A 27,259-nucleotide genomic window follows, 5' to 3' on the forward strand; every position below is an offset into this window, starting at 1 on the left:
GGCTCTGCCTGCATATTTTCGAAGCTGGATCTCAAAAGTGGGTATCACCAGATCCGTATCCGCCCTGGCGATGAATGGAAAACTGCGTTTAAGACGCGAGAGGGGCTATTTGAGTGGCTTGTCATGCCATTCGGGTTGTCTAATGCGCCCAGTACTTTTATGAGGATCATGAATCAGGCACTCCGACCATTTATTGGCAAATTTGTTGTTGTGTACTTCGACGACATACTGGTGTTTAGCAAGTCGCAGGAGGCTCATCTTGATCATCTTCGGCAAGTTCTCTCAGTGCTCCGCAGGGAACAGTTCTTTGTGGCTCGACAGAAGTGTGAATGGGGCACATCCAAGGTTCTCTTCCTCGGTTATGTGGTCTCCGACAAAGGACTCTCGATGGATATGGGTAAAGTGGAAGCAATTCGTGCGTGGCCGATACCCAAAACGATCACAGAGGTGCGCAGTTTTCATGGCCTTGCGTCGTTCTATAGACGTTTTGTGGCTCACTTTAGCACCATCATGGCACCGATTACAGAGTGTATGAAGGGAGCGTCTTTTACTTGGGATACAGAGGCCACAGAGGCGTTCGAGTTGATTAAAATTAAGCTCACAACGGCTCCTGTTCTGGTGCTACCTGACTTCTCCCTCTCCTTCGAGCTCCACAGTGACGCGTCAAAACTTGGGATAGGGGCAGTCTTGAGTCAGAATTCGCGACCAGTGGCTTTTTATAGTGAGAAGTTGTCCGGAGCTCGCAGTCGTTACAGCACTTACGATGTAGAGTTCTATGCGGTGGTTCAAGCGATTCGCCATTGGAGACATTATCTAGTGCATCGTGATTTCGTCCTCTTCACCGATCACGACGCCCTTAAGCATTTGGACAGTCAAGTGAAAGTGTCCGCTAGGCACGCGAGCTGGATTGCTTACCTACAACAATTCACCTTCACTATTCGTCACAAGTCGGGCAAGCTTAACAGGGTAGCTGATGCTCTTAGTAGGAGACATAGTCTGTTAACTACCCTTCACACATCGGTCACTGGGTTTGCTACGTTCTCGGAGTTGTACGAAGAGGATCCCTACTTTGGGAAGATTTGGTTGGAGGTGCGCGACAAGGGTAGGGATGATTTCTCTTTAATTGATGGCTTTCTTTTTCATGGCAACCAGCTATGCGTCCCCGATTGTAGTCTACGACTTCGTTTCATTGATGAACTGCATCGCGAAGGCCATGTTGGTCGTGATCGCACCTTACAGCTCGTTTCGGCGTCTTACTTTTGGCCCTCATTGCGTAAAGATGTTGAGAGGTATGTTGAGAGGTGTCGCCCTTGCCAGCTAGCGAAGGGCCATGCTTCTAATGCAGGCCTATATATGCCTCTTCCGATACCAACACAGCCGTGGACTGATGTGAGTATGGACTTCGTGTTAGGACTTCCGAGAACGCAGATAGGCAATGATTCTATCTTCGTGGTGGTTGATAGGTTCTCAAAGATGGTACACTTCATCCCGTGTAAGCGTACTACTGATGCGGTTCGTGTGGCTCAATTGTTCTTTCGTGAAGTGTTTCGTCTCCATGGGCTTCCGTCTTCTATTGTGTCTGATCGCGATACAAGATTTTTGAGTCATTTTTGGAGATCTTTGTGGAAGCTCTTGCGCACCAGTTTAGATATGAGTACCGCTTATCATCCGCAGTCTGATGGTCAGACGGAAGTGGTGAATCGTTCTCTTGGGAACATGCTGCGTGCGTTGGTTGGTGATAGCATACGAACGTGGGAGACTCGGTTGTGCCAAGCTGAGTTTGCACATAACCATGCGTCGAATAGGAGCTCAGGTTTCAGTCCATTTCAAGTGGTTTATGGAGTGGTGCCTCGTTGCCCTTTGGACCTCGCTCCACTTCCTGATCGTACGCGCATTCATGGGAAAGCTGAGGACTTCGTTACGGAACTCCAGGAGGTACACAAGTTGGTTTCTCGTAATTTGCAGGAGTCAGCTATGAAGTATAAAACGAAGGCTGATGCAAAGCGCAGGGAGCTCGTGTTTGGTCCGGACGATTTGGTGTGGGTGGTATTGACAAGAGATCGCCTCCCGGCTCATGAGTATAACAAGCTCCGTTCTCGAAAGATTGGTCCTGTACGAGTGATAGAACGCATCAATGATAATGCGTACCGTGTGGAGTTGCCACCACATATCAAGACTGCAAACGTGTTCAATGTGAAGTTCTTATCCAAGTATCGTGGGGACAACGACAAGCAAGATTCAGAGGCGAATCTTCTCTTACCCCGGGGGACCTGATGCAGCGCATCCTTGGATTGCAGGCCTCTGTTTTGGTCCATTAAAACAGAGTCTAAGAGTGTTTTCTTTTAAGTGGGCTTTGGTGTTGTTTTCGGTTATTCCTTTTACAGTTTAGATAATCATGAGTTAGAAGATAATGATAGGAGATAATGATAGGATCGGTAGAAAGATTTAGTTGTTACGCTTGTATATAACAACATTAGCGTGGATTGTAAAAGACACCTTATTATTGAATTTTACAGAGCTTTGAAGCTTTCTCTTTGCTTGTTCTTCGGCATTCATAGTTTGAATCAACGAAAAACAGGAACCAAATCGACATTCGGGTATTCTTCGACTAAACGAATTCGTTTTGATAACTTACGCTGCGCCAGTTTGTCGACTTACATGTGATATAGTACGAATCGAGATACAATGTTCTAACATTTCTATATTGTTTTTTCTAATAATAAACACATTACGGTCGTCAATATTTAAAAAAAAAAACAATAAATTTTGAGGTCTAATTGTCACAAGTATAATTGAGCATATATTTTTAAAATTACGTAATCAAGTCATATTGACAATATTGTACTATAGTATATGATCAAGAAATACAATGTATTAATATGTTGTAAGGTGCTTATGTACACTTATGTCAGCCTTTGTTTGCTAACCTTATTGTTGTAAGGTCCAAATGTTTTATTTTTTCTCTTTGTGCAACAGTTTGGATATGTACATCATATGGTAAGAAAAATGATTAAAATCAACAAATATAAACGACGCATAAGTTATTTCAACAGCCTAAAACTTTGACTTTTAAAAACTCGCTGTAAAGTTGCATTAACGTAGATGCAACTCTAGACTCGGTATAATAAGCCACCATATCATATATTAATATCCATATATTTTGGTCAATGTAAGACTCGAGAATTTGTTGCATTCCATTGGATCTTACGGTAACTTATTCAGAAGAGAATCTATATATAGAAATTCTAAAATTTCCATGATAAAAATGAAATGATATATACGTTGTAATTTGATAAAGTACGGCTCTAATTGGTTACCACAAAAGGAATAATAGAAACAAAGAGGAACGGAATGCAGAGAAACAAAATAATAGGAATATTTATTTCTTCTGTTCCTTGCCAGATTTTATAAGGAATATTTTTATTATATAATTCCTTAAACTAAAAGGAATGAAAATGAACATTAGAAAAATAATATTCCACATGAATGATGTAAAATTTGAGGAACGAAGAAGAATTACCTATTCTCACTCATTCATTTAATAATTCCTAAAAATGGCAAAACATGCATTACATTATTAATTGGTTTCTCTCTCTACCATGTAATATTTATAAATGTATGTATATATGTATTCTACCATGCATAAATAGGACAAGCTCTTAATTAGTAATAAACATTCAAGAAAGAAGCAAAAAATGCAAACACAACACTTCTTGTTCCTGTCTCTTCTCTATCTGTCATGGGCTTTCCTAATCTCATCGACGCAGCCTCCGACACAGCCACCTACACAGCCTCCATCACACCCACCGTCTCAGCCTCCATCACAGCCACCTTCACAGCCTCCATCACAGCCTCCATCACAGCCTCCAGCGCAGTCTCCATCACAACAAGCCAAAATCGCTTGTAAATCCACTCCATACCCGAAGCTCTGCCGCACAATCCTCTCCGCCTTCAAATTCTCACCGTCCGATCCATACCGTTACGGTAAGTTCACACTCAAGCAATGCCTCAAACAAGCGCGTCGCCTTTCCAAAGTCATCAACCGTTTCGCCCAGCGCGTGCAGAAAGACCCCGGAGCGTCCACGGCGGAAGAGGTCAGCGCGGTGGCTGACTGCGGCGACCTGGCGGAGCTTAACGTTGACTACCTTGAAACGGTCTCCGATGAGCTGAAAGCAGCGGAGCTCATGACGGAGGCCCTCGTTGATCGTGTTTCGAGTCTTCTTGGTGGCGTCGTGACCAACCAGCAGACGTGTCTCGACGGTCTTGAGGACGCTAAGAGCGCGTTTGCGGAGGTGATTGGATCGCCGTTGGGGAATGTCACGCAGCTCTACAGTGTATCACTGGGGCTTGTGAGTCACGCGCTTAGCCGTAATCTGAAGCGGTATAAAGGATCCAAGGGGAAGATCTTTGGTGGTGGTAAAAAAGCTGTGCGTGAACCGCTCGAGACTTTGATTAAGGTGATTCCCCTTACTTTATTACATCTTTATTTTATTGTGTCTTCGTATGTTTTTAAATGAGAATAAAACTTATTTTGTGATTAAAAGAGTACTCATTTTAAAACTAGATACGACAAAATTAGCATGAACAATAGACTAAACCTATTATGTCGGAATGTTAAAATTAGTTAAGAAAATGTTAATATAAGTATTATTTCCTGAAGGTTACTTTAATATTCTCCAAGATCGTTAACTATACAGTTAAAAGAAAGATAGTTAATTATATTTAATCTGTTCTAAGTAACTAATAATGAATATCTATGTGAAAAGACTTATTAAACTTTACTAGGTTTAAAAAAAAAACTTTACTAGGTTTAGCATCCCAGTGGTGGACCCGAAATATTTCACAATACTGACATTGTGACAAATCATATCCTACAAGTTTAGAAGTTTTAACATATAATACAGACTATACAGTGTACTAAACTATACTTTAAAAATAAAATATAAATAGTTAAGATGCAACGTATTAGAAACAAAAATGAATTCACCATTTTAGTTGCTTTAAATTTAGAAAAAGTACATAGGGCTCTTGATGATTGTAGATCTGCACGTGGTTCAAATAGTGGTTGCAGTGTACGTACGTACTTTGTACAATCAATAATGGCACATGGCCAGAAATAATATAAAGTCAACGAAATTCTGTGAATATGTGGAAAGACGTTTGAGTTTTGACTTACAAATTTAAAACTACAAACATTAATTACTTGAAACTTAACACAAAAATAGACAACAAAAGATATGCGAATAAAATCACATGAGTCCACATGATCTTCCGGGACCAATCAATACCCTTACATAGTCACATGGACTCCCCTAGGCCCTATGTACACTTTTAGTTATGAGTATAAACTCGATAATTAGTAGTGTAGCTTTACTATTATGCAAGTATCTAAAAACTGACAATAATAAAGGAATTATTTTGTAGGTTTTACGTAAAACATGCGACAAGAGCAAGGACTGTAGGAATGATAGGAAATTAGGTGAGCTAGGGGAAACGAGCGGTGGCTCGATCCTCGTAAGAGAAGCAGTGATCGTTGGTCCATACGAAACCGATAACTTCACTACCATAACTGAGGCCGTCGCTGCCGCACCTAATCACACATTCCCGGAGGAAGGCTATTTCGTCATCTATGCAAGGGCAGGTCTATACGAGGAATATATTGTCATTTCAAATAAGAAAAGGAACATAATGCTTATTGGAGATGGAATCAATAAAACCATCATTTCTGGGAACCACAGTTTTATTGATGGCTGGACTACTTATAATTCTTCAACCTTTGGTAAAATATCTTCATTATTTTCCCTCACATTTGAATTGGTTTGACTCCTAATTATATACTCCCTCCGTTCCTGAAAGTAGGATTTTCTGGATTTTATTTTTGTGCCACAAAGATAGATTTTCTATATTTTTAAGATATTTTTGTATACTTTTGAGGATTATTTATTGTGAATATTTGAACTGATTAAATTTTATTGGTATATAGTTATTGGAAATTGTATAAAAAGATAAAATAGTAAACTAAATTGCAAATATTTATTATAGTCTTAATAAACATGAAAACTCTATAAAATCTTACTTTCAGGAACAGAGGGAGTATTTCTTAAAAAATCTACTAAATTAATTGTTATTTAACCGGCGTTTTTAGCGGTGGTCGGAGACCGATTTGTTGCAGTTGATGTGACATTCAGAAACACAGCTGGACCGGAAAAGCACCAGGCCGTGGCCGTGAGAAATAATGCTGATGGATCGACATTTTATCGGTGTAGTTTTGAAGGCTATCAAGATACTCTCTACGTCCATTCTTTAAGACAGTTTTACCGTGAATGTGATATCTACGGTATGATATTTATCTAATATTTTTAACTACAAACTCATATAACAAGATGTTTTGAATTATTTTATCTTTGCTGTTATAGGTACCATAGATTTTATTTTCGGAAATGCAGCTGCAGTATTTCAAAACTGCAATATATATGCTCGCAAACCGATGGTACACCAGAAAAATGCAGTGACAGCCCATGGAAGAACCGACCCAAACCAAAAAACCGGAATATCCATAATCAATTGTACAATTGGAGCTGCTCCGGACCTAGCGGCTGACCCCAACCCGGCCATGACATTTCTTGGGCGGCCATGGAAGCCTTACTCAAGAACGGTATACATCCAATCCTACATTAGTGATGCTATCCAACCTGACGGATGGCTAGAATGGAATGGTACAACCGGGCTGGATACGATCGCATATGGTGAATATGACAACTTTGGACCAGGGGCTAATACAAGCAAGAGGGTCCAGTGGTCAGGTTATAGCCTATTAAACTTGGCACAAGCCATGAACTTCACCGTCTACAATTTCACTTTGGGAGACACTTGGTTGCCTCAGACCGATATTCCCTTCTACGGCGGTTTGCTTCACACATAATGAAAATGTAGTACGGTGTTATATTCATCCTGCCTCATTTAAATTTTAACTAGATTATGACCCGCGCTTTAGAAGCGCGGAATATTTTTCGATGAAAATTTTTACTAATAAATTAACAAATATTTTGGTAACTTTTAAAGAGTGTATTTAAAATATTTTTGCATTTAAATCAGTGTTTCTAAATTTAACCCGATTGTGATTATACCGGTTAATCCGGAGATCTGACAATTCAATTTAGGTTTTTAAAATATTCATATTAACAAAAATCACTAAAATTCGAGACTAACCGATTGAACTGATGGATGACCAATATGTAATCTAATTTGATTTAAATTGTAATAGTTTCATAATTTGTAATCTTATAATCCAAATTTTAAAGTTCATTATTTTGCAATTTATGAAATTATGATGTTTCTACAAAATTTTAAAGAGAAAATGATAGATATAAAATATTAAGATTAATTATTGTATTGTTTGGAAACATTGATAGTAGTATAAAATATATTGTTTGGAAACATTGATAGTAGTAAGAAATAAGTATATTGTTTGGAAACATGGATAGTAGTATAAAGAAAGGAACACTAATGATTTAATGTAGGTTTAACTGTAAAGTATAAATGTGTATTTAATTTAAAAACTTACAAAATAAATGTTAGGTCCAACAGAATGTTTCTGTTTTAATAAGATAGATAAACGCAATAAATAATTTAGTCAATTTTATTGTTCGAAATCTGTATGTGGTGTTAGTTACTTGTTATAGTGAATTTTCATGTATTATTATGGGTCCGTATATGTCTATGTTAAAATTATTTATTTGGTATCAATGATTTACCAACTCTTCATTAAAAAGAAAGAATAGGAACCTTTTTCTTCTTACTTACAAACAGAGACTTCATTGTATCTGCTGATGCTGATATAATTAATACATGCATGATTTTCGCGAAGGAAATAAGTATACCTAGAAAAGTATATTAATATGTACAGTATTATAATAATCATCTCAAAACATATGTAAAACTTCGTAAAGGAAAATAAATTGAATTTTATCATTATATCTGTTGATGATAAAATAAACAAATTCAGAAACTTTGAAAGCCACACAACACATGAAGAAAAATGGAAGGAGAAATTGTATGTTCGTTAAAACAAATTGAAGAATACAGGCATTAGTTTTAGGTAAAAAAGAATCAAAAGTCAGATTTGAATGGAACTTTGGTCGACGGCAACCACTTCTTGCCGTCGATGAAAGGTTTGACCGTAAATTTATTAGCTTCCTTCTTTGTTAAAAATGTCCTCAACCCTCTCCACTTAACTCGGTTCTTTGTGGAGGCTCCTGGCCCAAAATTTAAGTGCTCGGCATAGAAGATAGTGTCTGGTGCATTGTCTCCTATCCATGGTAACCACCCTTTCGGGTTGATAAACCCGTCCATGTACGACTTCATAATCACCGTGGTGGAGAAATCTTTCCAAGGCCGGCCTAGGAACGTTTGAACATCAGTTAAGTTATCCAAAGGAGAGATGGTGCAGTTGTGGATAGAGATTCCAGTGTTTTGGTTCGGGTCTTTCTTCCCCTGAGCGGTTATGGTGTTTTGCTGGCCTTGCATAGGACGACGAGGCAAGATGTTGCAGTTTTGGAAAACAACCGCAGCGTTTCCGAATATAAAATCGACCGTTCCAAAGATGTCACACTCGCGATAGAACTGCCGTTGTGCATGAACGTAGAGCGTGTCTTGGAAAGCATCTATGGTGCATTTGTAGAACACAACTAAGTCTGCGCTTGCCATCAGAGCTACGGCTTGGTGCTTGGCTGGACCAGCAGTGTTTCGGAAACCCATGTCCCTAGCCATGAACCCCTTTCCGAAGACAGCTATACGATACAACACAAATAGATAAATGAATACAAATCATATGAAATTACACACTAATGAACAAAACCAATGAACTAGTTTAATATAAATAAATACTCCAACTCAAGTTCAATTAGCTAACAAGGCACCCAAAACCTAAATTCTCATATATAAATCCAGTATTTTCCAAAAGAATCGATTGTTCTGTGTGTGTGTGTGTGCGCATGAATGTTCTTAGTGAAGTAATCTAAAATCAAACAATAAAATTTAAAATATTTCAATCATTATGTATGCAAGCACTTACCAAACGTGGCGGTTTGGAACGTTGGTGTTCCATCGATGACGTTGAGTCCACCAGAGACAATAGTCTTACTCTGTCCATCACCAACCATCACAACGTTCCATTTCTTCTTCTCAACCCTAACATTCTCCAGGTAAACTCCTTTCTTCACATATATGATCGTAGGCTGCTCATTCTTCTCCTTCACTTCCTGTAACGCCTCGCTTATAGTCCTATACTTCCCCGACCCATCTTGCGCCACCACTATGTTCGCTTTCTTCTTCAAATCACCACTCTCGAAAAGCCCTCGACGTTTCATCATCGGCAAGTCAGCTTCAGCAGTCGCCATTAAACGACGATGGTTTAGCTTAATCGAGTCAGCGATTTTCCCTAGCCACGTTATGATCGCTAACGCGTTGCTAGTCATCTCCGTCGAGTTTTTTAGATGTGTTTCCCCAAACGTCGTCGTGTTAGGGTTGTTCGCTTCGACCAACGCTTCCATGCACGTTTCTTGGTACGTTTCAACGGAGCTAAGCCACGTCCTGAGATCATCAACAGTGCTCTTGGGGGACGACGTCGTATGGTCTTTCAGTGACGTCAACGTCTCGTTGAGCTGGTCAACGGCTAGCTCGATGAGCTCCATGCAAGCTCCCATTGCTGCCGACGTGGCGTTGTCCATGTGTTCGCTGTCGGAGAATTCGTTGAGGACTTTCGTGAGCTCCGTGAGCGTGATTTGGACAGCGTAGTTGAATAGCTCCTCAGGGTTCAAACTGCTCGCGTTTGGAGCGGATCCAACGGTCTCAAGACATTTTTCTTTGTGCAACGTCACGTCGCACACGGCTTTCACCGAGACGGAGATCGAATCTCCGTTACCCTCCGTCGGCGACGGTTTCTTGCCGTTACTGTTAGCTGCGGTGGTGCCTACGACTGCTCCGACCACGATGCAGACGAGAACGATGGAAGATATAGCGATGATGGCGATTCTCTTTCTCGTCCTTCGACATGCCTCGAGTTTGGCTTGCTCGTGCTCGTCGAGTTTGCCGTAGGAGGCCATTTTGATATTATCAAATGATATTATCAAATGTTTTGGCTCTGAGTAATTCGTTTTAATTTGCATATAGGGATTTATAGTGTTGTTGATTTAAATATTTTATTCGCTTGAAATTCATATCAAATTTGGTTATACGCGGTGGGATGCATATTTGCGTGCGAGGCACTAAGATGAATCGTTTGATACTTTCATTATTTAGTTGAGGACATTGCGAGTGCTTCTCATGTTTTTTTTATATGCTACAATCTTGCTGTTTTTATTAATTTATTTAAACTAAAACAAATTTTAATGTTTATGAACGCATTTTATAGCTGAAAATGACATTTGATTTATTATTTTTTGTTAGATTCGTTTTATTTTATATATATTTTACAATATAATTTTCAATCAAAATATTGCACTTAGTTGAGATCTTATTCAAAACTATTGTATGTATTCCATCACTATATGGGAGTGGGATACCAAATCACATATCCATGTCCACTTGTAGTATTTTTCCTCAGTAGTTAAATGATTTTTGAACTTTAAATAGAAAGTAGTGAAGTCCACATTGTAAATTATTGGTGGGAATTGTTCCCTACACAACCTCCACACGTCAAGTTTAATTTGTAGTTACTTAAACCTCAAAATTTTCTCTAAGAGCTAATCCCTCTTAAACGAGATTAGATGAATGGTATATATCGACTAAGGCCTGCAGCATCAATTATCTCAAGAAAACAGGTGAAGAACGGTCTTAATGTAATATATAGGGTTAAAAACTGTCACCAAAACTTGAATAAACCAATTAACATAATGTATAACTTTTTGGTAAAAATGTTAATATCATTAGAAATGAAGTGGTTAAGGTTACAGACTATGTTAGCTACATATAGTTTGGTCTCATATTGCCCGTGTGATAGGCAGCATGACTACATTATCCAATACGAGACAAAGTAGCTGATTATGTATATCCATTGGCTTAAAGAAGCCAAGCACATCTAAAGAAAATCCTAGTGATCCCCGATCCAAACTCGGATCAAGTAACTTATCTTTATCTTTAGAGGTATAAACCGTTACCTTTTAAGGGACAAGGCACTGATGAATTAGATTTGTCCATATTTGAAATCTGCATCTTTAGAGGTATATATCGTTACCTATAAAGGGACACGGTATAGCGTTGAAGAATTTTCCGAAAAGGGTTATAAGTATTTGCAAAAGTTTATTCTCTCTAGACGGATGCTGGATACTGGATGCTGGATGCACGTTTTAAGTTTTAACATAAACATTATAACATGTAATCAGTTTTTGTGAAAACAACATGTAATCAAATGCAATCAATATCTTTGTTGATATATACCAAACCATGACCAGTGCCACAAATCTTTGGTCTGGGTTTTCAGTTATGGATGTTATCTCATCTTCCAGAAATATGTATGCATATTCAAATATCATATTCGTTAAACAATAATATGCGAGAAACATCATTTTTGGCATCGATATAACTTTTTGTTGATACTGACGAGTTGATAGATGCTTTGATTGGTGGCTGCAAATCTTTGTTCTGTCAACCACTTATTATATGAAAATATTAAAAGTTAAAACAGTACCACACATTTAATTAAATATCAAAAAAAATATGTTTTATTTATGGGTTTTGAAATTTCTATAAATAGATGAAACATGTATGGTTGTCTAATTATAAATTTAAACAGCGACATGGTGGATGTTGTTCTGGTACTCTACAAGCCTCCTTTTAAAAGCATAAATGAATTTATACAATTACAGTTAAACTGTGTTCCCAATTCTAGAGATTGGAAAATATTAACAAAGAAAGAGTGAAAAACGAAGACATATACTTGTTCTTCTTTAACACTTCAAACCATTTTATTTAGTTTTCTCACATATACTATTGAGACTTGAACTTATAGTTTGTGCTGTGCAAGTAAAAGTTAAAGTAAAAGCAAACGGAATAATCAAGATCACTATATGCATTTCAACAAGAAGTTATACTGTACAGTTCAAAAAAAAAGTTATACTGTACTACGCTTGATTTGAAGTCTGAATACAAAATCGTATTTTGTTTTTAGGATCATATCTGTCAACGTACGTTGAGAGGGACTTCAATTTGGCCATTCATTTTACGCAAGAGGCACTAATAATGTAAAAAGTAAGATCAATGTATAGGTAACATCAATTTAATTCAATTCTGTTTATTTCTAACCATTCATATAATTTGAAAATTACATTATATGAATCGGGGCTTCTAGCTCAGTTGATAAAGGGTTCACAACTGTGAGTTCCGCCAACTGGATTCGAATACCGACCACTGAGAAATTAACATTCGGCATCGCTAAAGACAGATGACCGACATATGGCAACACGTGACTAGTCTGGACCACTCCTATGAGACCATGATACATTTGTATAATTAAAAAAAAATTACCTTATACGTTCAATCATTATATAATTTGCAAGCTTAATAGAAAATTTGTTATTAATGTAATTTTTTCCATTTTTTCTCACATACTGATTATCTTTGCCACCCAATTTTGTACCTCTACCACTTCAAGAACTGAGATTTGTTCTAAACCAAGCATGCGAGTGAACGGAATCTAAATTTGACGACTGTTTGTAATTCAGCTCTATGTCATATGAATATGATATCCAACTAAATCATATCTTATACATTTTCGTGGTGACGTATCAAATGTTCTGAGACATGCCTTAATTAATTACCGTTTACCAACTAATCCCATACGTTATCTCGTATACACGAATGATAATATTTAAAATCAAAAGTTCAATTATACAAACACGTATAAAGACAATGTATTCTCAACATTCATACGTGTAACAATGAAATTGATATTTACTATATAGTGTAAGAGTTTAATAAGTTTCCTTATATTATTATTTTTAATAAGATTTCATATTAGGTATAAACTGAGAACAGGAGATCCCTCGATCCAACATCATTGAAAAACATTCAAACAGAGAGTTCCTTGGAAGCCTTTGAGGCCTGTCCAGGGGACCCTGGTTCACTTCTCAGCCCCAATCTGGGACTGTTCACTGTTCGGGAAGGCTTATCAGTACGATTCCTTGTCCCAAGAAGCTTATTTAGTTTTATTATATAAACATACGGGCCTACCTTTCGTGATCTTATAATAATAATAATAATGAACGATATAATTGGAAAGAGTTGTTATCATATGGTAGTCCAAGTTGTGGGTCATGCCATGTTGGTAAAGGCTATAGTTTAGAATGGTTTATGCCGTTCTTTTAATTTCCAACATAATTTATATGTATATGTAAAAGGAATATATTGGGTGAGCTTATGCATAAAATGATGCATATGCTAATAGATACTTAAAATACTTGAAAACAATCCAGTTTACTTATCTGTAGTGACTACATAAGTTATGTCTAATGTAAGATGCATGTTTATTATGATTGGCAAAGATAAAAAATTGGAGTAGAATCATATAGTCAATCCACGTTTTTGCGACTCTGTCTTACCAGTTTCTTAAACTGAATATTAAAACTTGGGTATTATTATGTATGTATACACCAATATACAACAAGTATTTTGAAATTTGAGTTTCAAAAAATTAGTTTAACTCAGAAGAATAAATGAACTCAACTCATACAGAAATAAATAAGTTAACCATCGGATTATTAAACAGAAAATTTTATGTGTAATTAACTAACCTAACAACATTTTATTATAAAAGATCATCTATATTTATTTTTACATATAAACTATATAAATACATAAAATTACTGATTTAGTTATTACGAATTAGTTATTTTAAAATATTTATATAGCACGAAAATATTACACAGTTATCATATTTGTAGAGATGATTTGGATTATATCATTTTAATCGAATATCAAGTATATGAATAGAATCATTGATAGATAAATAATTTCAGCGAAGAATGGACCCCATAGCTACAACTGCCAATAAATAACGACCCTTAGTGAGAGTTAAAGCCACAGCACAAAATTTTCAGTCTTTGAAAGATTGTTTAAGAAATCCAATCCTTATCATCTCTTCTAAAAATAACCTCATAGTGTCGACATGGCTTGCCAAAACAATCTTGTTGTGAAGCAGATCATCGACTTATACGACCAAATTTCAAAGCTCGAGTGTTTGAAACCTTCAAAAAATGTCGACACTTTGTTCGGACAACTCGTGTCCACGTGCTTACCCACGGACACAAACATCGATGTCACAAAGATGAGTGATGAAGTCAAAGACATGAGATCTAACCTCATCAAGCTATGTGGTGAAGGCGAAGGCTATTTAGAGCAACACTTCTCCACAATCTTGGGGTCTTTACCAGAAGACCAAAACCCACTTGACCATTTAAACATCTTTCCTTACTACAACAACTACCTCAAGCTAGGCAAGCTCGAGTTCGATCTCTTGAGTCAACACTCGAGCCATGTTCCATCCAAGATCGCCTTCGTTGGCTCAGGACCGATGCCTCTCACATCCATCGTCTTGGCTAAGTTCCACCTTCCCAACACGACGTTCCACAACTTTGACATCGACTCACACGCAAACACACTCGCTTCAAGCCTCGTTTCTCGCGATCCTGACCTCTCAAAACGCATGATCTTCCACACAACGGACGTGCTAAACGCTACCGAAGGACTAGACCAATACGACGTAGTTTTCTTGGCGGCTCTCGTTGGGATGGACAAAGAGGCAAAGGTCAAAGCCATCGAGCACTTAGAGAAACACATGGCTCCTGGAGCTACCCTCATGCTAAGGAGTGCTCATGCTCTTAGAGCTTTCTTGTATCCGATCGTTGACTCTTCTGATCTCAAAGGCTTCCAGCTCTTGACCATCTATCATCCCACCGATGACGTGGTTAACTCGGTTGTCATCGCACGCAAGCTTGGTGGTTCGACCATGACTGGAGTCAATGGTACTCGTGGCTGCATGTTCATGCCTTGTAACTGTTCTAAGGTCCATGCCATTATGAACAACCGTTGCAAGAAGATGATGATCGAGGAGTTTAGCGCCATCGAGTAATCAAAAGCAAGTAATTACTGAACACATCTCATATCTCTTGAGACTACGTGTTAATGTTTTTCTCTTATATTAATTGCTATTTTCACTTCATGTGATCTTGTGTGTGTTTTTTTTTCTGACGTGTGTGGCTAGTATAAGCTGGTGAATTTTGATTTCTTTGATCTTCGCTATGAATTGTGAAGATACAGAAGAACCCTTTCTCTGTTCCCTTTTCATCATCAATAAAAATAATATAAGATAATGTTTTTATTTGTTTGGTATAAAAGTCTTGAAAAAATCACATCCATATACTGTTATGTTATCATATTGGTTTTGTTGGTGATATATTGATGCATGATTGTATGGTAATTGTGACTCAAAAAGGAATAAACCAAGTTAAATCACGCCAAAGGCCAAACCCATGAACATTCAATTTATAAGATACAGATTTGATTTTTTTTTTTTCAGATTTGAAATACTGATTTGATGAACTAAACAAGACTTTAATTTGATTTGATTTGCTTAAGAAAACATGAATGGCAAACAATCCAGTTGGGACCTAAATGATCCATAACATGAATGGCGAAGTATTGAGTTTATTTGTGACAAACTATAGTGTTTAAGTCTTCACTTCAACTGCATAAGACGCACAAACTGTGATGGATTCTTGTTGCATCTCCAACAAAGATTTATTTCTCATATTGCAGTAAATGAATCCTCAATTTTTTTTTAAATATGTAACTGTTGTTGATGCAAACAAAATTTTACATTAAACCGTCCAATTCTGATTAATAAGAAGTATTTTGAAGAACAAAAAAAACAAATCCAAATTTATGCAAATTTCTTAAACTCCAAATTAACAATATGATACTAATGGACCTGAATTTTTGAAAAATCTCAATTTTTTTAACCTAATATGACAAACATAATAATTAATTAGAATGATAGGTAATAAAGTTGTGAACATTGTATTAGACCAAGCTTAACTTTATTGCATGTGTCATACTTGCAACAGTGATGTGTAGATCATCCGGAAAAAAACGCTATATACGAACAAGAACAAATCAGATATAAGTATTCTTAGGAAAATAAATTATAATAAATACCTTACCATGCAAGTTATAAGACCACTCTTATCCATGACCACACGTTGAGTAAGTGGGTTTTCCTTGTTGACTAGATAGATCCGATCCAAATTGTCTAGGTAACAAATAGTCCCACGGCTGTTTATGGAAGCATACACGACTCTTTTTGAAGCGTTGCTGCATACAATGGTGTTTTTTCTAAAGAGAAATAGAGAAAGACGTATTGAAAATGCAATTTTAGAAACACTTACATCACAATAATGCATTTCCAAGTGGATGTAGAATAAACCCTGATGTGTTTGGCATCATCACCATACACAAAGTATTCGGGAAACCTAGATTCATCACAACTGTAGGCAATGGAACGGATAACATCTCTGTATTCGGTACCCCTTTCAAGTTGCTTGGTTTTGTCCCCTAGTGTTACTGCATGTCGCTTCTGTTAACAAAGCAATTAAAAAGTGTTAGTTGTGCTTTATAATTTACATGGATAATTTTCTTCCAGTCGAATAGATTCAACTTAGCTATTTTTCTACAAAGGTGTATCTCATTTTTTACCACATTCCAAAGTTTTCAGAATACATACAAGAACATTAAAAGCAAAACATAATAAAATACATTAACAAAAAATGATTATAGTGGAAAAAAACTAAATCAACCGCATCGAAACTGATTTATTTTGTCGTCGTTTGTAATAGTTATTTAACATCATAACATCTTGTATAGATGCATTTAAACATTTCAATATTTAGTTGAAGACATCTTGTTTATTGTGATAGATAAGTTTGATCATTTGGTTAGATGTACAGTAGTTGTTCAAATAACATAATGTCAAAATTTTGTATTTGTAAGTTTCAAGAAAATGTATAAGAAATATCATGAGTATAATTTACAGGATGTTATTTTGTTAATACTGAAACTATGAGAATCTAATAGATAACTATAATATTTTAGTATTTTGAAAATTGTGTCTTGAATGAAAATACAAATACATTCTCATCCGCTTCCAAATCCCAACACTAAATTCTAGTATAGTTAAAACATTCAATGGTAACTAAATAAGAATTTTTGAATAAAATTGAAAATCATAAAACAAATAGCATAAGTTTCACTAAATCAGATACCTAAGATAATTGAGATTCATTTGAAAGCTTCTTAGAGTATCCATCTAAGTTAAATAATTCAACCAATCATGTTGTTAAAAATAACATGTCATATATATCAATAGAAGATTTAAAACACCATGAAAACAGTTATTAACCATAAATTAACTTAATTAAATTACTTCTTACTACTTCAACTCTAATGACACTTGGTATTGGTAGACTGTCAAATGACAAGTGTATTGAATAAGAGAACATGGACCATAAATAAAATGTCCAACATAGCGCGTGACCATGATCACACATCCACTCGGAATCCAAGTGGGTCTGTTCCAGTATTCGGACTAAAATCAGTAGGTTTTATTTTCGGTTAGTGTTGGACCGAATCAAACCGAGTCCATAATAGGTTAATGTAAGTCTTTTTGCATGCGCAGATGTTACATGCAAATGAGTATAGAGTTTAACAGACAGTAGATTTGACTAATTGGAGAAGATTGAAAAACATTTGAATCCAAAGAGAGCGCACTTTCTCTCCCCTATCCGACAAATCTCCCATCCTCCTCCTTTGTCCCTGAACCTTTAACATCTACATGCAAACAAAATTTTACATTAAACCGTCCAACTATGATTAATAAGAAGTATTTTGAAACAAAAAAAAAACTCAAAACCAAATTGATGCAAATTACTTAACCTCAAAATTAACAAATATCATACTAATGGACTTGAATTTTTTGAAAAAGCTCAATACTAGCTTTATTAAGTTTTTCAGATTGTTTTCAGGACAAATAACTCTTGTGTACTCAGGTTTAACCACATAGCCAAAAATAAAAGTTCAAGTTCCAAAACTTAATTCAATGAGAAAGTAATTCAGCTAAGAGCATTTCCAACATTACTCTATTTTTCACTCTAAATAGAGTTTATAGTGAAAATTGCTCCAATGGTAGGTACTCTATAATAGAGTTAAAAATATGTTTACTCCAAATATAAAGTAAATTGTTTTTTCTTTGTTCATCACTCTATTTTCTACTCTAAAATAGAGTACCGGAGTAAATTCTATCTCTATTACTCCCTCTGTTTTTTAAAGATCCATGTTCTAGGAAAAAAATTTGTTTTAAAAAGATACATTTTTTACTTTTTCAATGTATAATTTAATGAAAATCTGTTAACTTCAAGAAAATTAATTGTGTTTATTGGATTTTTATTGGTTAAAGATTATGGAAAATTGTTATTCACAAAAATTAATGCATTTTTAATGTGATTTCTTAATATATGTGAAAAGTTTAGAATATGTATCTTTAAAAAATAGAGGGAGTACTATTTTAGTGTAAAAAAATAGAGTGAACCCCTGGAGATGTTCTAAGGTAAACGACAACCCTCTTACACACGTGTGACAACTGGCGAGTAACAAAAGCTCCAAAAAGTCATTACATCACTAGAAAGAACGAAGGCAAGTAAGTACACAGAACGATACTGAAACTGAAACTGAAACGGAAGATACAAACCTGCTAGGTAGGTAATCCAGTCATATTAGATCTTTGTACGGTCAAAGATGCGAATGAATTTGATCCAACGGCAGATCTAATCATCTTCTCTTTAACTATTACAGATGTGAAGCAGATTGTCTTCTTTTTATTACCAAAGGTGGAAACTTTAGCTCGATTTGTTTCCCTCTCAATCTTCCCGTCTCTGTCTCCCTCTCCCTCTCATTTCGGAAACCCTAAAATCTGAACGGAGCGATCTCGAAAAGCGAGCAAGCGATCTCAAAGTCCGTATCTTTCAGGTTATCTTTTTCTCTCAAAGTTAGAAGCTTTCTCTGTTCTTGCGCTTGAACATTTCTAAATCTGCGATGAATGATTGTTTGTTTCTCAGTGCATGCGTGTGATTTGGCTTCGAGGGTCTCTAATATTTAGTCCGTAGGCTCGATTAATCTGATAAAGACTTTGACTTTCCCCAGATCCTCTGTTCATTTTTCTCAAAGATCAGATTTTTATTTGGAAATTTTGATTCTTTTTGTTGCAGCTATGGAAGGAACCTTCGGTAGCTACACTGATAAGACACGAGTGCTGGATATCAAACCGTTACGCACTCTAAAACCTGTGTTCCCTAGTGGGAACCAAGCTCCTCCTTTTGTCTGCGCACCTCCTTTTGGCCCCTTCCCTCCTGGTTTCTCTTCTTTCTATCCCTTTAGCTCCTCCTCTCAATCACACACTCCAGATCTCAACCAAGCTCAACATCAGCACCAGCCTCAGAACAACAGAACAGAGCCTTCTTTGGTTACTCCTCTGAGAACATTCAGGTCTCCTCCTCCTCCTCCTCCTGAACCAACATCTAACGGTGGCGGCGATGTTGCTGTGGAGACTGAGGGGATAACAGTGAAGAGAAAGATCCCTAGAAAGCGTACTCCCATAGCTCAGAACCCGAATTTCGAGAGTGGGATCACCGTGGATCAAAAAGAGAATGGTGACAGGAAGCTGGTGACGAGTGTTCTCATGCGGTTCGACGCTTTGAGAAGAAGGTTTTCACAGCTGGAAGATGCTAAAGAATCCGTCACCGGGATCATCAAACGCCCTGATCTGAAAGCGGGGTCTACTTGTATGAGCAGAGGTGTTAGAACAAACACCAAGAAGAGAACAGGTGTTGTCTCGGGTCTTGAGATCGGTGACGTGTTCTTCTTCAGGTTCGAGATGTGTTTGGTCGGGTTGCATTCTCCATCGATGGCTGGGATTGACTATCTCGTTGTCAAGGGAGGAGGAGGAGGAGAAGAAGCAGAAGAAGAGCCTATCGCCACTAGCATTGTGTCTTCTGGCTATTATGATAACGAGGAAGGTGATCCTGATGTGTTGGTTTATACCGGTCAGGGAGGTAACGCTGATAAAGATAAACAATCATCTGACCAGAAGCTGGAGAGAGGTAACCTCGCGTTGGAGAAGAGTCTTGTTAGGCATAGTCCTGTTAGGGTGATAAGAGGGTTGAAAGAGGCTTCTCAGAGCGCTAAGATTTATATCTACGATGGTCTCTATGATGTCAAAGAGTCATGGGTGGAGAAAGGGAAGTCAGGACACAACACTTTCAAGTATAAACTAGTGAGAGCTCCTGGTCAGCCTCCTGCCTTTGCTTCGTGGACTGAGATACAGAAGTGGAAGAAAGGTTTGCCTTCGAGGGGAGGACTCATCCTCACCGATCTCACTTCAGGAGTTGAAAGCGTTGGCGTCTCGCTTGTGAACGAAGTTGATGCGGAGAATGGACCTCCTTATTTCACCTACTCCACGACTGTGAGCTACTCGGAGTCCTCGTTTAAGCTGACGCAGCCTTCTTACGGATGCGAGTGTGGCGGCTCTTGCAAGCCGGGGAACTTGAACTGTCACTGCATAAGGAAAAACGGAGGTGACTTCCCTTACTCGGGTAATGGGGTTCTTGTCAGCAGGAAGCCTATGGTACATGAATGCAGCCCAGCTTGTCTCTGCCCGGGCTGCAAGAACAAGGTGACTCAAATGGGAGTGAAGCTGAAGCTGGAAGTTTTCAAGACGGTGAACAGAGGATGGGGCTTGCGGTCTTGGGATCCAATCCGTGCTGGTTCGTTTATATGTATATACGCAGGTGAGGCCAGAGATAAATCTAAGCTGCAGCAGCAAACGATGGCTAATGATGATTATACTTTCGATACAACACGTGTCTACACCCCTTTTAGATGGAACTACGAGCCTGCGTTAGCGGACGAAGATGCTTCCGAGGAGATGTCTGAAGAGCCTGAACTCCCGCTGCCTCTTGTAGTCAGTGCTAAGAACGTTGGCAACGTTGCAAGATTCATGAACCATAGTTGCTCACCTAATGTTTTCTGGCAGCCGGTTAGTTATGAGAATAACGGTCAGCTCTTCTTGCATGTCGCCTTCTTTGCTATTTCTCACATCCCTCCCATGACTGAGTTGACTTATGACTATGGAGTTACTCGAACTAGTGGAAGTCAAGTTGGCAATACTTTATGTGGCAAGAAGAAGTGCTTTTGCGGATCAGAGTTTTGCCGTGGTTCATTTGGTTGATGATGATGGCGAGATGAGTGGTCTCTGATGGTTTTTCGGATGGGAAAGGTTAGTATCTCTTTTTCTTATTTGTTACTTATGTACTGAATCTGTATTAGATATGTGAATTAAGCTTAAAAGATGGAACCTCTGGGCTTTGTTTATCTAGCAGTGAATGTGTGCTCTTGGTGGCAACTAAAGTGTTTCTGATCTTTCTCTTCAACGGCATAAGATGCAAGGTGTGACTGAGATTTTCTCTGCTTCTCCATCATAGCCTTGTCTGTTTCTCAGATTGTGGAAGATGTGATTCTCATGTTTGTGGTCCTGTTGGATTATGTAATCTTATTAGTGTTCAGATTGTTTTTCAGGACAAAACCTGTTGAAACTTTATCTTGTTTCTTGATACAAGATTTTATATGGATGGCACTAGTCAATCACTTCTTATCTTATAGCAGTGAACTTTGAACTGATCAACCAGGAAATGAAATAAAAATTTCAATTTTCTTCTCTTTACAAAAGGAAAACTGGTGCTTAGTGTTACAACAAAATGAAAATTACAGCCGGAGATTTAAGTAAAATCTTTGTTACACTACAACCCCAAAACAAACTCTACTCTTGCAATAACAGTAAGCAACAAAGAGGGAAAATGGAACATACATTAATATGTATAATTTGTATTTACTTCCGCTGAAGGGTATTAAAGAATTTTGGGATTTGAGATAATAATGTTGGTATCATCTCCTTGGAGGATCCTGAATCTGGTTCATTTCAGTTACCATGGTTTGGGATTCTCTATAAGTTCCAAGCTTCTCAACCTCCCTAGCAATCCGGACATCTGAAGGTCTGTAATACTCAACTAGAAACTTGATTGCGAATCTAGGAAGCAATGCTGTCACCACAATTGCTAGCAAGCAAAACCAGAACATCCATGTCTTAGCCACTTGGAATATTGCCCTGTCACATCCATAAAATGAATAAGCTCGAGGCTTTTCTCTATAATCTATAGAATGATTTGTCAGAGGGGAAAGAAATTTTTTTACCAGTAACCAGGGAGTGTGGGTATAACATCGATCACAATAACACATATACAAGCTGCAACAATGGATCCCCATATGGCGGCGTGTGCGATCCAGTTCCATCTTATCACATCCATCGCCAAGTGGAGATTCACCACCACAACTGCAGCAATGGTCCATAGGTCTCCGAGGCTCGACGTGTCGATGGTACTGCCCCAGTAGGCAAAGAGAGGGATGAAGAAGATAACTGCACTTTGCCAGACTGTGTCAAACATCATATACCAGAAGAGAGTGGTTGAGTATCCCTCTGCCCTCTGGCCAACACCGTAGAGCTGAGGATGTCTGAGAAGAATCCTCCTCCCGAGGTTTTTGTCGAGTATACCGATAACTATTGTAGGGAACGATGTGTACACGACGGAGTACAAGACGCTACTCCATTCTGTGATGGCGGTTGTCAATGTGTAGCAAGTAAACAAAACGTACCTACATAGAATATGTGAGAGTCATTAGTCCGTGATGATTAGATTAGCAGTAAAAGAAGTAACTCACCAAAATAGAATTAGAACGAAAACTGCATTTCTGTAGAAATTGTATAGTATCATGTATCCCATCCTTTGGTAGTTCCAGTGTCCATGGACTAGCAGTAGCGGAACTAAGAATCTGAACTGTCCCATTGCGAAATCAGATGCCATCACAGCTTGCCGACCTTCTTGTCCGCTGATCCCTACCCCAACATCAGCCATTTGGATCATGGAGACATCATTGGCACCTGTCCAAACCCCCAAAGAAGGTGAGAAAACAAAAACAAAGAACCAGGTTGCTCTGCTTAGACAGGAATCAAGCAAACTGGTCTCATTACCATCACCAATGGCGAGAGTCATGTCAGAAGTCCTGTTCTTCACAAGTGCAACGATTCCAGCTTTCTGAAAAGGAGCAACACGGCAGCAGAGTACCGCAGAGGATTTACATGCCACTTGGAAGAGCTGCATTGTTATTTAAAAAAATAAAATTACATCACCATGAAAGACAAGACATTAAGTAGAGTAAGCAAGGGATCTTCACTTACCACATCTTCAAGATCATTGTCTAGCACATATATGAGACTGGTACCGTCAATAATCAATGCCACACTTTCGTCATCATCACTTGCAATACTGTCATTTGCTTCTTCTAAGCTCCTTCGACACGAATCCAACGAGTTGCTATTTATCACAATCTGCCTCATGTTTCTAGTCAGAAGCCTCGACGAGAAGCCAATGGATATCGCAGTTTCTTGCTTGTCACCTGTCAACACCCACACTTTAATCCCTGCGATCCTCAGAGACTCTATCGCTTCAGGTACACCACGCTGTAACTTGTCTTCGATCGCAGTAGCTCCCACTATCCTCAGGTTAGTCTCGATGTTTCCAGCGACCTTTCTCAGCAATCCAGCCCTACCGATCAAAGCCGTGCTCGCCGCCTCGAAGGAGGAGCGCCACTGCTCAAACTCCGAATCGTTCAGCTTCCTCATCCCAACAACAAGAGTCCTCAAGCCATCGGAGGAGTAAGCGTGAAGCTGCTTCTTGGTCGCTTCTATGACGTCGCCGTAGGATACTTCATCCATGACGCTGAACATGGACGAGTCTGCACCTTTTACAAAGAGTTTCACCGACATATCAGGGCATCCAAGTATCACAGACATTCTTTTCCGGTCGCTATCGAACTCGTGCAATCCCAAAACATTATATCTTTGCATCTCTCCGCGCACGTTGATAACTATGTGGCCAGAGGTTCTCTCTATGAGCAAGAAACCGTAAGCAGCTGCTGCGTAGACTAATGCTTGCTCATCAGGGGACTCCCCTTGATAATCCACCAGCTTTACGTTGGGATCAGATGTGTTGGTGACGATTGGCACGATTGTATTGCAAGCTGCTAGTGAGAGGAAGAACTCATTCGCACGTTTCGCTTCTTCCGTTGCCTTGCCGTTTCTCGTCAAGTTAAGAAGTGAAGGATCAACTCTCACCCTCATCTTTGGCTTCAAAATAATCCCATCAACTGTATGCATCATCAAAGGTGTACGTCGTCAGTTAACAGGAAAAAACATATCAAAGAAACTAATAGTTTCTTTACCTTCAACGGAGTATCCAGCTTGCTCACTCTCAGCAGGTTCCCTGTCAGAGTAATCTACACCTCCTATGCAGGCACATTGAAACTCCATCTTGTTGTCAGTGAGAGTACCAGTCTTATCAGAGAACAAATACTTAATCTGCCCTAAATCTTCATTTATGTTCAACGCCCTGCACTGGAAACTCGACTTCGAAGACTCATCATACATCAGATCATCTCTGGTCATGAAGTACGCTTGACCAATACGGACAAGCTCCATCGATATGTAGAGAGAGATAGGTATCATGATCTGGTAGACAATGACCGCCATAAAGAAAGTGAAGAATATCTCCCAACCCCAACCGTAGTAGTTATGATTCTTCCCTTCCGGCCTCACAGAGTAGTCCTTCCTCCTGTAAAACAGAATCGTGTCCAAGTCATCCCTGTGCCGTCTCAACCACACAGCAGCCGTCGCCGCCGCGGTCGTACACAAAGCTATCAGAAACAGAGACAGCAGAATGATCTCTAGATTCATCCGAGTCTCCAGCCTACTTCTCTTAGACGGCGCTCCAGAGTTGTTCAGCATAGCTTTCGTCTCGCTACCAGCGTAGACAACCACACCTAACGCCCACTCAGTGTTCTTAAGCTCACACCCTCTAAGAATAATATTAGAAGGTCCAAGAGAGAGCCTTCTCCCATCAATCTCCATGTTCGCTTGAAACCCATATATGTTCCTATTCGGTTTCTCACATTTAATAAACCCATCAAACGTCTCCAAATCAGTAGCCTTCTGAAGAGTCTCCTGCTTAGCGTACCTCGTCTTGAGATTACTCTCTCCGTCCAAATTAGTCGTCTGCACATAGACAACCCCTGTAGGATCACTCGTAGCTAATAACACCATGTCACAAGGAAGAGTCTGGTTAGACACAACTTTAATAACCTCACCAACGCGAATGTACTTCCACTGCTTGTCTCTAAACTCTCCATCCTCAAACACTAAAGCCAACCTATTGTTCTCGACTCTATCCGACCTATGCCTCCTGAAATCCTCGTAAGCGTCTTTAATAGCTGAGACCAACAGGACGAACGCGAGTGGCATGATGGACGCGCCTCTACCGAAAACAGCAAGCTGAGGGAGCTGATTGAGGACAGCTATTACAAGAAAGTACACGTAAGCAACTCTGTGGAACTGTTCGAAGAGGTTTCTCGGGAGGAAAGTGAAGACAGAGTATTTAGCTGTCTTGATTGAGTTGCCGGTGAAGTCGAAGGAGGTGTCGTTGGTTCTGTCGGGGTCGTTGATGTAGATTAAGCGAGCGTCCTCGTCTTTGATCTCTTTCTGAGACATGGACAGCATCTCGGAATCAGCTCCGGCTGAACCGTGGCGGATACGCTTGGAGGCGAGATCGGCGAAAGTGACTTCTTTGGAAGAGACGTTGCTCCATCGAGATGATGAAATGGACGGTGGTGGTTTATCCATCGAGAGGGAGGTTGAAATCGATGGAAAAAGGAGGGAGCTTTTTTAAGAGATTATTAGGGATGAAATTGAAAACTCATTTGAATCAAAAACCTCACGAAGGAGACGAGCTGATTACCCAGAGCGAGCTCGAATCGGAGATTAAAAGCCTCTCCTTTGAAGGGACGATCCAGTAAAATGAGGCGGATCCAGATCCTCGATTGGAGAGAGAGAGAAAAAGCTCTCGTTTTTCGAGACGAAAATGGAATTGATCGAGCGGAAAGGGAAGACAAAGATTATTCCCCAAATGGGTAGATCCGGATTTTGGAGAATTTTCACCTTTTTTTTTTTGAGGTGACGTAAGAGTAGACGTCAATACGAAGAAGAAGAAGATAAAATGATTTTAAAAAGGAATGAAATGAGAAGAGGAGAAGGCTGCGAGCGAGGGGCAACACGAAGACGAAGAAGGAGACGAAATGAAAAACGAGAGAGAGAGAGATCTGGTGAGGCAAAAGAAGAGGAGAAGATCGGAGGAAGGAAGGAAGGAAGAAGAAGAACAAGTCGCCAATGGCTGGCTGGCTGGCGACGGCGAGAGTATCTTTTATTCAGTTTTGTTTTTTAAAAAAATTAATAATTTAATTTATATATTTCATTTTAGAAATTGATAAAACACACACACAGATTATGGAGAGAAAGTGAGGAAAACTCATGTCGTGTTGGTCCAGAGTAGCACTCCAAATTTTTCTTAGCCTTCTTCTACAACTTTTTTTATTTATTAGAGTAGAGCCACCATGATACAATTATCTTTTTTTTTTCCAAAATAGTTTTGGAAAATATCACACTAGGATGTAATTAAATAGATTTTACATGAACGAATCAATCACAAAAATAAATTTACAAGCATCAAACAAAAAAGATATTATTGTTTGTATGGTCTGGTGACTGGCGTGGATGATATTGTTAGCATGTTTCATACAATTAGTTAGCTCGTCGAAATATTTTATGAAAACTATGAAAATTATTAACGCATTTTATAGAACTTTAATTTGAAACACTAAAAATGAATTTCTACTGCGGCAAGTTATCACTGAATGTTGACGGAAAAAAACAGTGGTTATTGTTATACTTTTGATTCGATTTTATAAGATTTTTACACTTTGTTTCTGTGAATTTGATATTACGCTAAAACAAATAGTTTGAAGTGAAAATAAGAAAATCAAATTAAGTAGTAACCAGAATTCGATTGGTTTCAGATTATAAAAGAACCACACATAGGGTGAATGATCGGAAATCAATGAACATGAGTCAAACATCTGTTCAAAAGAACAAATCGAAGCAAGTCTTAAACTTGTATAGCAAAGCAAGATCGATTCACTTTTGTTTTGTGGCATCTATCCT

At 38.5% G+C, this 27,259-nt stretch overlaps 5 protein-coding genes across 8 annotated transcripts; 3 read left to right on the forward strand and 2 right to left on the reverse strand.

The window, feature by feature from the left end:
* The first annotated feature begins 3,595 nt into the window (after positions 1 to 3,595).
* Positions 3,596 to 6,983, forward strand: LOC108847144 (probable pectinesterase/pectinesterase inhibitor 47). Its single transcript, XM_018620332.2, has 4 exons — positions 3,596 to 4,457; positions 5,425 to 5,779; positions 6,146 to 6,337; positions 6,417 to 6,983. Exons 1-4 carry the CDS (start codon positions 3,696 to 3,698, stop codon positions 6,920 to 6,922), a joined length of 1,815 nt encoding a protein of 604 aa, XP_018475834.1. The 5' UTR covers positions 3,596 to 3,695; the 3' UTR covers positions 6,923 to 6,983.
* Positions 6,984 to 8,052: 1,069 nt separating this feature from the next.
* LOC108846868 (probable pectinesterase/pectinesterase inhibitor 46) lies at positions 8,053 to 10,103 on the reverse strand. The gene is made up of 2 exons (XM_018620054.2): positions 9,074 to 10,103; positions 8,053 to 8,789 (listed from the first exon to the last, which is right to left on the reverse strand). Exons 1-2 carry the CDS (start codon positions 10,101 to 10,103, stop codon positions 8,110 to 8,112), a joined length of 1,710 nt encoding a protein of 569 aa, XP_018475556.1. The 3' UTR covers positions 8,053 to 8,109.
* A 3,969-nt stretch (positions 10,104 to 14,072) lies between these two features.
* Positions 14,073 to 15,373, forward strand: LOC108844640 (nicotianamine synthase 1). Its single transcript, XM_018617923.2, has one exon. It carries the CDS (start codon positions 14,162 to 14,164, stop codon positions 15,122 to 15,124), a length of 963 nt encoding a protein of 320 aa, XP_018473425.1. The 5' UTR covers positions 14,073 to 14,161; the 3' UTR covers positions 15,125 to 15,373.
* Positions 15,374 to 18,730: 3,357 nt separating this feature from the next.
* Positions 18,731 to 21,756, forward strand: LOC108846741 (histone-lysine N-methyltransferase, H3 lysine-9 specific SUVH1). 4 transcript variants are annotated; one of them, XM_057005531.1, is made up of 5 exons: positions 18,731 to 18,800; positions 18,898 to 19,071; positions 19,161 to 19,204; positions 19,311 to 21,376; positions 21,477 to 21,756. In XM_057005531.1, the coding sequence occupies exon 4, from the start codon at positions 19,313 to 19,315 to the stop codon at positions 21,326 to 21,328; it is 2,016 nt and encodes a 671-aa protein (XP_056861511.1). In that variant the 5' UTR covers positions 18,731 to 18,800; positions 18,898 to 19,071; positions 19,161 to 19,204; positions 19,311 to 19,312; the 3' UTR covers positions 21,329 to 21,376; positions 21,477 to 21,756. The 4 variants fall into 4 exon arrangements, with proteins under 4 accessions (XP_056861511.1, XP_018475447.1, XP_018475446.1 ...); XM_018619945.2 differs by lacking the exon at positions 19,161 to 19,204 and having other exon boundaries at positions 18,732 to 18,800; XM_018619944.2 differs by lacking the exon at positions 19,161 to 19,204 and having other exon boundaries at positions 18,733 to 18,800; positions 21,480 to 21,756.
* A 29-nt stretch (positions 21,757 to 21,785) lies between these two features.
* LOC108846739 (phospholipid-transporting ATPase 1) lies at positions 21,786 to 26,528 on the reverse strand. Its single transcript, XM_018619940.2, has 6 exons — positions 24,433 to 26,528; positions 23,390 to 24,357; positions 23,183 to 23,306; positions 22,873 to 23,092; positions 22,348 to 22,806; positions 21,786 to 22,261 (listed from the first exon to the last, which is right to left on the reverse strand). Exons 1-6 carry the CDS (start codon positions 25,883 to 25,885, stop codon positions 22,042 to 22,044), a joined length of 3,444 nt encoding a protein of 1,147 aa, XP_018475442.2. The 5' UTR covers positions 25,886 to 26,528; the 3' UTR covers positions 21,786 to 22,041.
* Between the last annotated feature and the right edge of the window lie 731 nt (positions 26,529 to 27,259).

Source organism: Raphanus sativus, chromosome 3 (assembly GCF_000801105.2).
Source record: "Raphanus sativus cultivar WK10039 chromosome 3, ASM80110v3, whole genome shotgun sequence".
Lineage (NCBI taxonomy): Eukaryota > Viridiplantae > Streptophyta > Magnoliopsida > Brassicales > Brassicaceae > Raphanus > Raphanus sativus.